Here is a 14,062-nt window from a genome sequence, read left to right as displayed (position 1 = left end):
TGCGACCCTCAGATTGCGAGTCGAGCGCCTTATCCACCTGGCCATGCCAGGCCTTTGTCTGCTGACTGAGTCCCCACAAAAACTGTAGCGGCATTACGTCCTTACCTACTACTGTTAGGTGCTAAAGATTCTCAAAACTATTGTAAAAAGCACCTTTAACTAGAGCCCCTCGGTGGCTTAGCGATAAGCTCAAGTGCTTAATACGCTAAATATGGGGATCGATACCTGTGGTGGGTAAAGAGCAAATAGCCCACTGTGTAGCTTTATGTTTAAATACAAATTTAGAAACTTCGATCTAGGATTTAAAAAGTAATGATTGAAATTCGTAAGTATGTTTCTTTATATAATCAATTACGATACTAGGGGGCGGTAAAACAAAATATGGATACATCTCTAAATTTTGTGAGTGTATTTAATATTACTTGTGTTTGAGGGTATAGAAACAATATAGTTATTAAATCTAAAAGGATGCAAAGTTATAGGAGATAGATAATTAGCAATTATCACTGTTTTGATTTTGTATATAGTCATGATAACATCTTGTGTAATGAAGAAACTAGGTAATTTGTCTTATTTGGTGCAAATACACTGTATCATACAGTGCTAGATGTAGGCGTAATGGCTTTCAGTTTCAGAAAAGTTACATAATATTCAATAATTCAGTGGTTTTTATGAGGAACCATGTGACTTATTTTCAAAAATAAAAAACACCTTCCAAGAAACATAGCTAAACTACATTGCTTATAAGTTTACGTAACCATATTTATTGCACGAATACTTTCACATTTTGGGAATATTTCTTGATAGTGATATTATATGGCGTACTGTTGTGTTAATATTATTATTAATAATACTATTGGCAGAATGGCGACTAAATACTTAAAATAATGATTTTTGGCCAAATTCAACACTTTCCGAAAAATTGGGGTGGGTGGGTGGGAGGCGCTTATTTATTTTTAATTTAATCTTACCTTTTATCACTAACCCTAATATTGGCATGGAAGAACCTGACTTGAACTTAGAAGGCTGTGAATCCCAATGTACCAACGTTTTTATCCCCCCCCCCCAAAAGGATTATACACAGTGCTAAATACAGTAAATTGAAGAATATAATAGCGCTACCTAGAACTATAAGTATAAGTAATTTAATTTTTAATTAGTCACAACATGCTGCTATTAGTCACTGAATGTATAATAATAATAAATATAAACATTCTGAGGCATTGATGCCATACTACTGGTTGGTGGGTACAAAAAACAGTCATTTGTTTAATAAGCCTAATGTAATAAAATAAGTATGTATCCTCTAACACAGTTTAATTATTAACCAAATGTGCACATGATCAGTCCATTGGACTGACCTTTTACTGAAGGATGAATGTTGATTATAATTCTGAACTTACTACATGCATCCACTTGAAATATGTGTGAAATGTACAAGTCTGTTGTATGCAGAATATCAGGTGTGTTACAAAAGTATTTGTACTCAAGATAAGTCTCTGAGTTGGTGATGTCCACCTGATTCAGACTCTGAGAAGTCATGAGTGCAAAATGATGTTTGTGTGAAGAATAAAATTAGTTTAGTCCATTGTATGGTTAATATACTGCATTTGAATAACCCTTAAAACCTTCATATAGGGATGTAAGATTTAAATGATAGATTATTGATAACTTGTTTAACTTTACGTCACCAGGTTAGGTGACATAATTGGATTGATTTGTGGGATAATTTTAATGATAGAGAAGAGCTGTTTGGATGACAGTCTCAACTTAACCAGGTTGGAGAATAGTGTGTTAGAGGAAACCTTAAATGACTTCATCGAGGAATATTTAAATTGAAATATGTTAGAGATGAGGGTACTTTTTAACCATTGGAGGATTTTCAATTGGTTTACAAAAGATTTGAAACATTTAAGCTAGTTTACTGTAAGTGAAGGGGTAAACAAAAAAACTTAGTATTTTTGACACTTGTACAGATGTTGAGTACATTATACTAAAATAATTTTGGAGCCTTTCCACATTGTTGTAGTCCATGTGTTGCTATGTATGATTATGCTGTTATTAACAACCATGCATCTTTACAATAGCCCTGCAGGTAGTTTCCATTTCAAAAGGCTTTGTTGTAAAGTTGTCATATCTGAAGCACACCACACCTCTCTGCTTGCTTTCCATAGTCCATTTATTGTATGTAGACAAATGTTTCCTAGTGCCAATTTCAATGGTCTGATGACACAGAAATCCATAGGTTCTGTGTCCAATGAGTTGATTGTTATGTCTTCACATGGGATAGCATGAATACACATTTCATTCTCCAGCTGCTTGGGGTATGAGATGGTTGAATGGGAGATATGACTGAAAGCCTTATCTTGATTAACTCGTATATTGTTTGCCTCATATCCAGATGCAGATCCTCTTTGATTATGCTAGATACTGTTGACTAGGGCACATGGATGGCTTTTGCCACAGATCTTTGTTTTTATGGATCACATTTTAAATTTTAATTTCTCTAGTTGGAGTATGACTTGTTGCAGATCTGTTTCTTTGTTTTTCAATATCATTAAGAAGAAAGGATATTTCCATCTTGGAAATTCTAAGTCCTTGAACTGAATGCACCTTTTTGATCTAAATGTATGAATATTTTGCATTGGAAAGGGCTGGTACATATCCTTCTCAAAAGCAATCAGTTTTTTGTGGCATAACACTTCCTATAAAATGGCAAGCAATGTTAAAATTTAGTTCTTATCAATGCCATTCCACTGCAACTTTTTTATTGGCTGCGGTTGTAACATGGCTTGCTTATTTGCATATTCAAAATAATTTTAATATAACGTACTCAACTCTCTGTACTAGAAGAATTTGTAACAGATTATTTAAACTAGAATCTTTGGTTGCTCATAGCAAGTTTAAGATAATTTGGTATTACTGAATCATGGTTAAAATGATGAGTACAATAATGTAAGCTTGAAAGGTTTTAAGATGTTTGCAGAGACAGCGTAAATAATATAGGAGAGGAATTATTATTTTTTTGTCAGAAATAATTAGGGCTTTTGTTTTTCAGTGCTTATTGACTTTGGAATTTTTGGTGTCTTGAAAATTTTGTTTTGAGCTTTCACTTTTTGTATACTGTATGAGATCCACACACACACCACCCCCACCCCTTATCTGCACAGGGTCTACTTTAATTTATATTAAATGATTTGTTATAGGTATAAGAATTACTTCCATGTAAAACCTTTGCTACCCCTTCAGAAATTGTGGTGCTTTTAAAGAAGAAAGCAATGCTAGATTCAAGTTGAGAAGGAAGGAGCTGAGGGATATCGCGTAACTAATTGTACTGAATTATTGTGAACTACAATGTTTTTCTTGTGTTTATTGATTAAACCAAGAATGAGAAGCTTTAGAAATCATCTGTAAGAGATGTGACATTTTAGAGATGGCTAATAACATAGAGAGTGTATGTATATGAATTGGGTTGTTAAATGATAGGAAAGGGGAAAAAATGTTTATTGGAATTTTCTGTTGGCCACCTGATCAGAAAATTGAAACTGTTAGGAATATTTACATGAAGATTGCTGTTGCTGCTAACAAAAAAGGCTTAATGTTATGAGAAACCATAATTTTAGAGATGTATACTGCATTAACTTTATCAATATGAAGTTAGTCAGTTCAACCTATGTTGAAACCATGAAACTATACATACTATATAAATGAATCTACTAATTGAATTTTCACAAAATTTAGAAAGCTTGTAAACATGACAAGTCTGTTTTACACAAATAATCAGAATTTTTAATAAAGTATTTTCGTTAAACATTTGTCTGTGAATTTAGGAAGCCTTTACTGGGTCAGTTTGAGTGAAAGGTGATCTTTATGCTAAGAATAAAAATACTTATATCTATGTTACAGTTTTCATATTTCATTTGCATAAGTTCTAGAATCTCCTAAATGAATATTAAAAGTTTTTCTCCTTTATTTTTCTACCCTAACACTAACTGTACCAAAATTATCAACTTACAATGAAATGAAAAGTTTAAAAATATGAAACAAAATGAATAATATCTTTTTTTTCTTTTTTGAATGCATAGTTGTCTTGAGAAATCTTGGCAATTTCAACTGTTAACCTTTTCACATTTGTTTTCTTTTAATTTTATGGTTTTGTTGCTTCTACTTTGAACCACTGTTTCCTCCATCAAAAGCAGTAAATGGTCATTAGATGTTTCTTGTAGACCTTATGTAAACATCCTGTGGTTTTTGCACTCATTGGTACAACTGCTGTAAACCTCAGTGAACCAAACAAACTGGGTCTCCAAAAATAATTCATGTTCCTTTCAAATATGCATTTTAGAACAAAAACTGTCAGTTACTAGAATAGAATGTCCCAAACACTACTGTAATTTATCTGGCTTTCTAAATAAGATATTAATAGGGTAAAAAATTCCATTAGCTTCCCATCCAGTAAAACCATAATCACATGACAATACATTTCTATGAAATGAATACTTTCCCTGTAAAATTCAAAAGGACATTTTAAGATTCATATAGAGGAGAAACTGCTCTTTTAGTTGCTTTTAACATATCTATCAACCATGTAAAGGTGATTAGAAAACAATCTTGAAAGTCAGAAAGTAAGAGGGCTTTGACAAATCTATTGATATCTTAGCAAATAAAGAAGGCAGGAAGTTCAAATCTTAAATTTTTGCATGTAAGTATGTATGGTTTGTGTTGCTAATTGGTTGAAAACAGTAGCAACCTATGTTAGAAGTTAGAAAATTTTGAAGTGAAGAATTCAGAGTTCATAAGTGTCACTTGACACAGAAAAATAAAAATTGAAAATTGTAAGTATTTCTTTTGGGTGATGAGGTTGATACTGACCTAGGGTTGTTTCGGGTTGGTTTCATGGTCGAGGGAGTTGAGTGCATGCGTTGGACTTCCCTCAGATTCCGGATGACACATCCCTAGATTCCTGGCATTAGGCTACCCTGTGATTTCGTGAAATAGGATGTTAGGTTCACTCTTGACTCTGGGACTTGAGTTAAAGATGGTATGATCGTCATCCTATTCTCGCGAGAATGTCGGTACCCAGCAAGTGAGGTTTGGATGTAGTTGACTTACTGAGTACAGTCTATCACACTCTAGCCACTCTACACCATGGAACACATCCTCACTTGCCCACTTTCTTTGTGGGATTGAGTGATTCTGATTTCTGTTTAAGATCACATTGCTACACTATCCTCTCCCATGTGGATGTGCTCCCTTTAATGATCCTCCTGATCATGTCAGTGTTTCATGGTGAAGAGATACCTGACTGAAATATGGTGCAATACCCCTTCTCAGATCATCTGATCCATTCCTTCCATTTCAGGAATGTCTTTGGTGTTTCCGGGGGATATGCCTGTGCTACTCTCTCACCGGTTCTTCCTCCATTTCAACGTGGGATTTAAGCTAATCTTGTGAGTGGAGGGAGAGTACTTTATTGGAAGCTATAATTTTCCTAAATTAAAATATATTTCCAATGGGTACTTCCCTCCTGTCAAACTTCCCACCCATCCTCCCCACAATTTTCCGATACTTGTGTCTTCTGCCAAACTTCGAAGTGATAGTACGGTAGTAGCACGTAGAAGGAGTAACATGTGTCACATTATAGTAGTGCTCTCCTATTGGTGGAGAGGTGAGCATGATGATTTGCGTGAGAGATGTGTTGGAACTGTGGATTCAAACAGAGGGAGGATGAAGGCATGTGGCATGCGTTTCTGAAAAAGTTTGCATATAGATTGCAGTACAAAATGAGAAAAGTTTAAATCTTGTTAGAAGAGGGAGAGTACCTATCAAAAATACATTTTCATTTAGGAAAATTATAACTTTCAAAAAAATTTTATAAGGTTACTCACAATGGGTTAATTATTAAGTTGTATTTGTAGGAAATTCAGGATGAACTCAAAAGTATTCAAAATTGGTGTTAAGATAGAAAACAGTGGGTTGTAATAAACTGATGCCTTTCTAATTGGGAAAACATGACTAATAGAGTCCCTTAAGGGTTTGTCTTGGGACTATTTCTTATTAGTGTCTATGCCAATAATATGGATTACTGCATAAGCAATAAGATTTCTAAATATGCTGATGATATTAAAGTGGTTGGTAAGGCTGATTCTTTGGAAAATCATTTCTTAATTATTTCACTGTCCCATGAGCACATATAAGTCCCCCTTTATAGTATTTTCATGTAAGTTTGGAATTTTGTACCACAATGAAGAAAGGGTATCCCTCATTACATATTTCACAGAGATTATCAGTTTCAAGTTTTAGATAAGTAATGATGTATTAATATATGTGTCTCTTTGTTTTTAATATATTTAAAAATAAACCTTGCACTGAGAGAGTTATCTGTAAACAAAGCAGTGAAATAATTAACTCAGTCATAACTGGAGCTTAGCCTGTTGTTAACAAATCTTTAGCTTGTATCCTCTTATTATATTGGCTTCAGAATACAGCACAAACAAATGCTTATCCTATTTATTTCCTGTATAATATTCTAAACTTTAGTAGGATCACTTATTTAGCTTTTTTATTCTCAGTAGAAAATAAAATAAGAGATTTTAACCTATTCTTGTAATATAATTTTTTCATCCCCAGATTTCCTCCTAGTAAACCTCCTTTGCAACTTTTCCAGTAAGTCAATATCCTTCCTTAGAGAAGCAGACCAAAACTATACAGGGTATTCAATGTTAGGTTTAACTTGTGATTTGTATAAAACATTACCTCTTTTGACTTGTAATCAATATGTCTTATTTGCTTTTAATGCCTAAAAGACACTACTTTTCTCAGCTTTGTTGCTTTAATGCTAAAAGAAATATGTAAAATCTACCAATTTGTTAATAAAATGTAATTACAAGACTTCATCAGAATATTCAAATATTATGTAGGTTATTTTAAGAAACGGGAAGGCTGACACATTGATAAAGACCCATTTTTTTAACCTGTTAGTTTTTTCTGATTTGTTGTATCCCCTCAATGTGAATTTCTTTATATAGGGAGGAAACCTTCCTGGGAAATTAACAATATATTTTGTTGATATTTGATTCAATGAAAGTATATACTTAGCATTGCACTATTCAATAAACAACTTGACGATATTTCCACATATTCCAAGAAGTTGACCTCATTCAGGAATAAATCCTAAATCATTGTATGTCCATTTACATTTCAAAGTTAGGTATGTAGTTTATTTGTTTGATTTGAATCAGTTCAAATTCTGTGTGATTTTCTAGAAATCACAATTGAACTCTTCTCAGATATCTAACCTCATTTGTGAATAAATTAAAATGACTGTCCAAATTTCAACCATACTCTTAAAATAGAAAATTATACGATTTAAAGGTGCTTGAAAAATATAAATAACAATCTAAGTCATGATAAAAGATTGACTAACTTTCAATTAAAAAATTATGTTAATCTAAAAATCATGGGAAGTGGATGAAAAGAAGAAATTAATGGGTTTAAGGACTATTATGCCTACTTTTGTTTAAAATAATTATTCTACTAATACAACTTAAAATTTAGCACAGTAGTTAACACAGTGCAGATTTCAATTTTATACATACAATTAATGTACACTGATGTAAAAATTAAAGAAAAAAAATTAATGAGGCATGTTTTTAAACATGTCACATCCAGTTGTGAATGAATTAACCACTTGTGCTTTAATACAAATGTCACAACCATGAACACTCAAATTTACAACTGTCTAAAAATTTTCATGAACTTTGCATCTGTGTTACACTAAGTTTTCATTGACCAAGCTGTTTCTGACAGTTGAATGAAAACCAAAGACAAACAGTTTAAAAATATTTGACTGTGAATATATGGAAATTAAGCTAAGAGGTAGTAATTGGATTAAATAAACAATTTATTTATTTTGATATTAATCTGTTGTTTTTGATAAAAATGACTCAGCTTGGGAGAAGTCATACAAGAACCAGCATATACTGATGCTGTAGCTGTTGTTATGGTAATCAAATATAATTGGACATAATTATGGCATTTAATGGCTTTAATTGACTTTCACATCCTTTGTTAAATATTCCATAATTGTAATTATTTTATTACTCATTGAACTGAAACTTATACTGTGTATGTAGGAAGACAAATTAACTACTGTGATCTTACCTGTACAGTAAACAAGTGCCATGTTGTAATTATGATGTGGATGAAACATAGATGTTTCAAATGTTACTGGCATTTAATATTCACACAAAAAAAAAATTGCCAAATGCTAGATTTTGTTGGTTAAGAAAAGTAAAATGTTACAGTACAAAATTTATTCTTGTGAAGGCTAGAGAAGCCCCTGACAGCCACAAGTGAAAGAATCTGTAGGTATGCTGTCTTTTCCTCCTACTGTTCTCAGCTGTTGATAAGCTTTTGACATAATGAATACTTTATTCCTCGAAATAATCCTTAATGCTGAAAGTGAAAACTCAGGGCCAAAAAATTGTGTATTTTTGGGTTTCAGTGACTTTTCGTTGTCAATCACCCTCTGACATTTTAGCACTGTTTTGCTGTAATTACTAGATGCTTGATGTTCCTATTATTTTTGTGTGAACTTCCTATTAAGGACTACCCAAGACAATTACAGAGTAAATTCAATATAGTAAGAGCTTTGTTAACAGGAATCAGTAAAATTAGACAGGTATGATTTTCAGTTCACTGTATAACTCACTAATCAATTTACAGTGAGAATAATCTCCCATGCTTTGTTTGTTTTATTGTCAACACAGTTTTTTTTTCATTTTCCTGAACTGGTGAATACATGCACATGAATGTTATATGTACCAGTGGGTAGTATGCATATTTGGTATGTACTAGTTTCATTTCTAGTGGGTTTTTTTATGTAAAAAAATGCATATTTACATGAATACACATCTTATCTGAAGCAATTAATTTTTATACCTAAGATTCTGATCATATATCTTTTATAGGGTGTCCCTCTATTTTGTTCAAAAGGCCTTAGGGAGTGCTTGACATCTATCAAAGATTGGTAAAAAAATTAAGATCGGTGTACCTGTTGATTGAGACATCGTGATCCTTTTCTCTCCAATCTCGGAGTATGAACTGTATGATGAATTTCCACTCATAAGAATATAACATCGGACTCTGACTCACTAGGTTTATATTTTGATTTTTACATCACCATGTTCACCTACCACACTCAAGGGATATGAACTGTAAAATCAGGTCTTATATTTCTAAATCACTCAGATATTTTCTCTATCATTGGTTTGGACACTAAAATATCTTTTGGGTACTTGTTTTATCTGTAGATTATGTCCTTAATAAAAATGTATACCCCATGACAAGGAAGATGATAACACCTCGTCAAATATGTATTTATGCTGCTGCACTTTTTTTCCAATGTCACAGTAGGACTACAGACTGATCTCTCTGTCTCACCTCTAGAGCCTTTTTCTCTTGCACTTCATGGACAAAAATGTAGACAATTCAATATCTCCCTTCCCCCATATCTTCTGCCAATGACAACAATGAGCAATCACATGCTGTTTTATCCCTGCATACTTGACTCTCGTATATTTGAAGAGAACCTGTCATTTCAATCCAAGTCAGCACCCATGGATGTTTATAGATGTTCTATTGACAAAACAAAATAATGGTCATAAACCTCTAGGTGTAAATGGCACTGTAAAGGTTTTTGTACTATATTAGATGACATTAAGGCATTCATAAATGTTCACCTTCCTGTGTGTATCTCCTTACAGGAGACATTCCTGAAAACTGCCAATACTATCAACATTCAGCAGTTTTCATTATACAGAAAGGGTAGATTTTGTGATGGATGGGTTCATGAGGGTGTAGCTTGCTTGTTTACCAGCATACTCCCTTCATGACCATGGCACTTATCTTTGGAAGTCATTGCCATCCATGTGTCCATTAGCCATACCATCATATCCTCTTTGCCTGTCATGTGAAGAAGTTATTGATCAAGTAGACCTTGATAACTTTTTTGAGCATTTGTCATTTCCCTTCATCATCTTGGGAAACTGAAATGGACACATTCCACTAGAGTGGTAGAAATATTCAGTGGAGGAGTCGATCTATGGAGCATTTGCTCTCGGATCACAACCTCTTCAATGCAGGAGAATAAGCCTATTTCCAGGCTCAAAGTCAGTTATTTATTGTCATTGATATTTTCATTTGTTCACCCCTTTTTTTCCTTCTCTTCTTTTAGTTGCTAAATGGGGATCCATGAGGCAATGATAATTTTCCTGTCATTCTGGTGGATATTGGTTGCAGTCATTGCCATCAAACTCACATACCCCAAGGAAATACTCTCCTTCACGTCTATGTCAGAGTTTGTACCTGACATTGTTAACTTATTGTCTGTTAACTCTTTGCATCTGGTTGTGGCTCTTTTGCACATGTCACAACTCTATACAGCATTATATTCAAAATTTAATTAACCCATCGACTTTTGATTCACCATATAAGATATGGTCTGCCTTAGACAGTTGAATGTGAGTGTGCCATATATGTGTTTAGACCAGCCACAGTCAATGGGTTAAACAACGTTTTTTCCAATTTGTGTCAATAAACTTGAAAAAAAAAAGAATTTTAGCATTCAAATTTTTGTATTGTGTAAATTTTAACTTCTTAATTTAAAAAAGGAAATGATGCATCTTGGCACCAAGTTCTCCACTTCAGAATTTTCTAACTTATAAAATAGGCTGCATTCAAACAATTAGAAACACATATTAGAAATAATAAAAACCAAAGTGTGAAATTTGAACATCCTACCTTCTTGATTTGCTGAAATATCAATAAATTTGTCAAACCCATCAGAGAAAACCCCCTCTCTCTCTGACTTGAGATTGTTTGCTAATCAATTTTACATGGCTGATAGACATGATTATAATCAATAGAAAGAACATGTTTTTCTCTTTATCAAGCTTACAATCATCCTTTTGAATTTGGTAGGGACATTATTCACTTGATAGATATTTTGTGTCATGATTGTGGTACTGCTACTGTTTATTGCTTAGTGAGTAAGTCTGATAAATTACAATTCTAGTGATGGATATATGTCTTTTGTTCTAAAATGCATATGTGAAAGCTGCATGAATTATTTTTGGTCATCCAAACTTGTGAGATTCAACAAGGCTTAGGAAAAAAATGACCAGCATCAGATTCGCACGTGCTTGAAAATCAGTTTGATAGCACTTTGAGTATGTCTATAAATTCTTTTTTTATGTATATTTTTATTTATTTTTATATATATATTTTAACATATATGACTAAAATGTGAAGATTATAAACTTTTGAGCTTAACCTAACCTAACAAAAGTTTAGTAAAATAAAATATATAAAATCTCATAAGCAATACACTTGCTTCATTATTCCAGCATACACTTATGTTCTGCTTATGTTATACCTGCCCAAAAAGGTAATGGCTACTACTGTGTTGAACTGAGACATATAATGTGGCCAAGTTTAAAATAAATATAAAATTAGATTAATTGAAAGCGTTAGCTTGGTGATGGGTCTGACAAGAAGACTTGTTATGTTGTTACTGCCAGCTCGGAAATCACTTTTAGCATATTTTCACTACCAGTTTCATGGTCATGTGAGACAAAATTCATAAAGATGTGTGAAAATTGCCCATACCTTCTCTTTCAATCTTGCAAGCTAATGGCCAAGAAGTTGCTCATGTACAAATGAAGATATTGCAAGCACTTTTCTAAAGCACTTCTCCTACCATTTAATCATCTTCACTTGTTCCCCTGCCTTCTTAGCTACCAAGACATGAGCTGTTAGAACCTCACCTTTTGTTTTGTCTCATTGTCTTTATGACTATAACCAACCATTTAATATGGTGTAACTCAAACTTGTTGTACATTGGTCTGGAAATACCTTAGTCGGTCCTGATGACGTGCATTATGATATGCTATACCATTTTACTTTCCTTCCTCTCTTGATCTTCTTAACCAGATTTATCTGAAGGAGGATCTTTCAGACTTATAGTGTCTATCTGTTGTTACTCCTTCTAAGCATGGGAAGAATCCCAAATTCCTTTTAATTACAGATAGTGTAACATGATACTTTGACTCGCTGTCTCTGTAAGATTTTAGAAAGGATGGTTATTACTCATTTTGTGTGGTTCCTAGAATTAAATAACTTCCTCTCAAACATCCATTATAGCTTCCATAGACAGCAATCCATCCTAAACCACCAGATTTGATTTGAAACTAATCAGGAAATCCTTTCTCAAGAGCAACCATCATGTATCTATCTTTATTTGATCTTGAGAAAGCTTATGGAACTAAATGGGAGTTTGGTATTTTACAGGACCTCCATTCGTATGAGGTACATAGCCATTTATTCATTTTAAGCAATAAGTCATTCTGGGACCATGTGAGATTAACATTCTCCTTATTCATCATACAGGAACTCAGTTTAACTCAGCATTTAGCATTAAGATCATTGTTATCACTAGAAAAGCTTCCACCTACAGTTACAGAAAAAGCATCTGTGTTGATGACGTACAGGTTTTCTGTTGGTCATCAAAGCTGTCCTCAATAAATTATGAGCAGATAACTCCAAACCATTTCAAGTTATTGCCATCTAAAATGATGTACTTGTATCTGTGGTACCAATGGACATTGCACTTTTATCCCGAGATCCGTCTGGGAGGTGCACAAATTTCTGTGGTGGCTGCCTTCTTTTTGACAATAAGTTGACTTTTATTCCATACTAATTTTGAGTAGCTGACTGTTTTTGTGACATTAGTCATTTGAATCATAATTTCAATTAATTGATTATTTTATGCGACATTAATTGATGTAACCGGTGCTCTTAGATAATCAGTTAGTTGAGTTGATTGCCCAGTTGTGATGGTAACTGTAGGCATAGTGATACAGTATTTTCTTTTGTGTGTGATATTGGGAAAAACTTTCAAATTTCATATGTGATAATCAAATAATTAGTGTTCTTCACTCTGATTCAATGACTACAGTATACTCACATTAGGTTTACACTGCTAAGAGCATGATGTAGCATAAATGTGGCTGATTCAACCAAAAGGTTTTCCATCTGTTATTTGTTATCTTGGTGTACATTAGATAATTAGTTGTCAGATCTTTTATTTCTTGGAAGGAATTTGAATTTATTACTTAAAAACTTCTGATAAAGCTATTCAAATTAGTAAATGACAAATAGTTATTTAATTATCAATTGTCATTAGAAGATATAGCTTGGTTTGGCATGAAGATTAATCTTTCACAGCTGTGAGCTATTCATCCACTGAAGTTTTATAATGATCCTTTTATAAAATTTAAACTCTGAAATTATATACCAAAGTGTATCACTGCTGTATGCTATTGTTTACATCTTATTCTTATTGACAAATATAAGAGTATTTGAGCGTATTCTTTCTCCCCAGTATGTCTACCATATGATTATTGTGATTTTTTTATGTCAAAGAAATTGATTGATATTAAATTTGTCATTATATATTTCTTTATTTTTACCTCAGCATTTTTCATTTAGATACATCTTTGTCTTGCCTTCTAACCACTTTTGCCTTATATCAAGTTAGTTATATAAAAAATATGTTGTTAGTGTTTTTAAAATGCATGAAGTATCTCTGAGGTATTTGTTAATTCATTTTCATGTAACTTTTGTACATGCCTGTATATTGCTTCTAGGTGAGATCTGAGAAGAATGTACATGTGTATGGTTGTGGCTCTTGGTATAATAAGCATGTTTAAAACAGATTTTGAAGCTTAGCTAAAATACACAATTTTTTGCATGTTTGAAACAAAAACTTTTACTAGTTTTGGCACATTTACATGCTATTGGATTATTAAATTGTTTTTTCTTTGGTTTTTACCAATGAAGATTTAAGCAGTAATCCACATCTTGAACAGTTGGTAAGTGGAAACGAGATCAAACAAGATGACTGCATTAATTCTGAGCTGGTTAAGAAAAAATTGGGAAGATTAAAACATGATAAGGCTCCTGGGCCACATAGTATTTCCCCCGAGGGTTTTGAAAGAGG

General features: G+C 33.0%; 1 protein-coding gene across 2 annotated transcripts in view; it reads left to right on the top strand.

Moving 5' to 3' along the window:
* The first annotated feature begins 374 nt into the window (after positions 1-374).
* The window catches only part of LOC106463411 (nuclear receptor-binding factor 2-like), a 20,372-nt gene continuing 6,684 nt past the window's right edge, over positions 375-14,062 (top strand). Inside the window, exon 1 of one of the 2 annotated variants that reach the window (XM_013923435.2) lies at positions 375-402. In XM_013923435.2, the coding sequence (XP_013778889.1) occupies positions 382-402 (21 nt within the window). In that variant the 5' untranslated portion in view covers positions 375-381. Of the gene's footprint in view, positions 403-446; positions 561-14,062 lie in introns of those variants that run through there. The other variant, XM_022390901.1, reaches the window with a different exon arrangement.

Source organism: Limulus polyphemus, unplaced genomic scaffold (genome assembly GCF_000517525.1).
Source record: "Limulus polyphemus unplaced genomic scaffold, Limulus_polyphemus-2.1.2 Scaffold1400, whole genome shotgun sequence".
Classification (NCBI taxonomy): Eukaryota; Metazoa; Arthropoda; class Merostomata; order Xiphosura; family Limulidae; genus Limulus; species Limulus polyphemus.
This window is presented reverse-complemented; position numbering and strand designations above follow the sequence as displayed.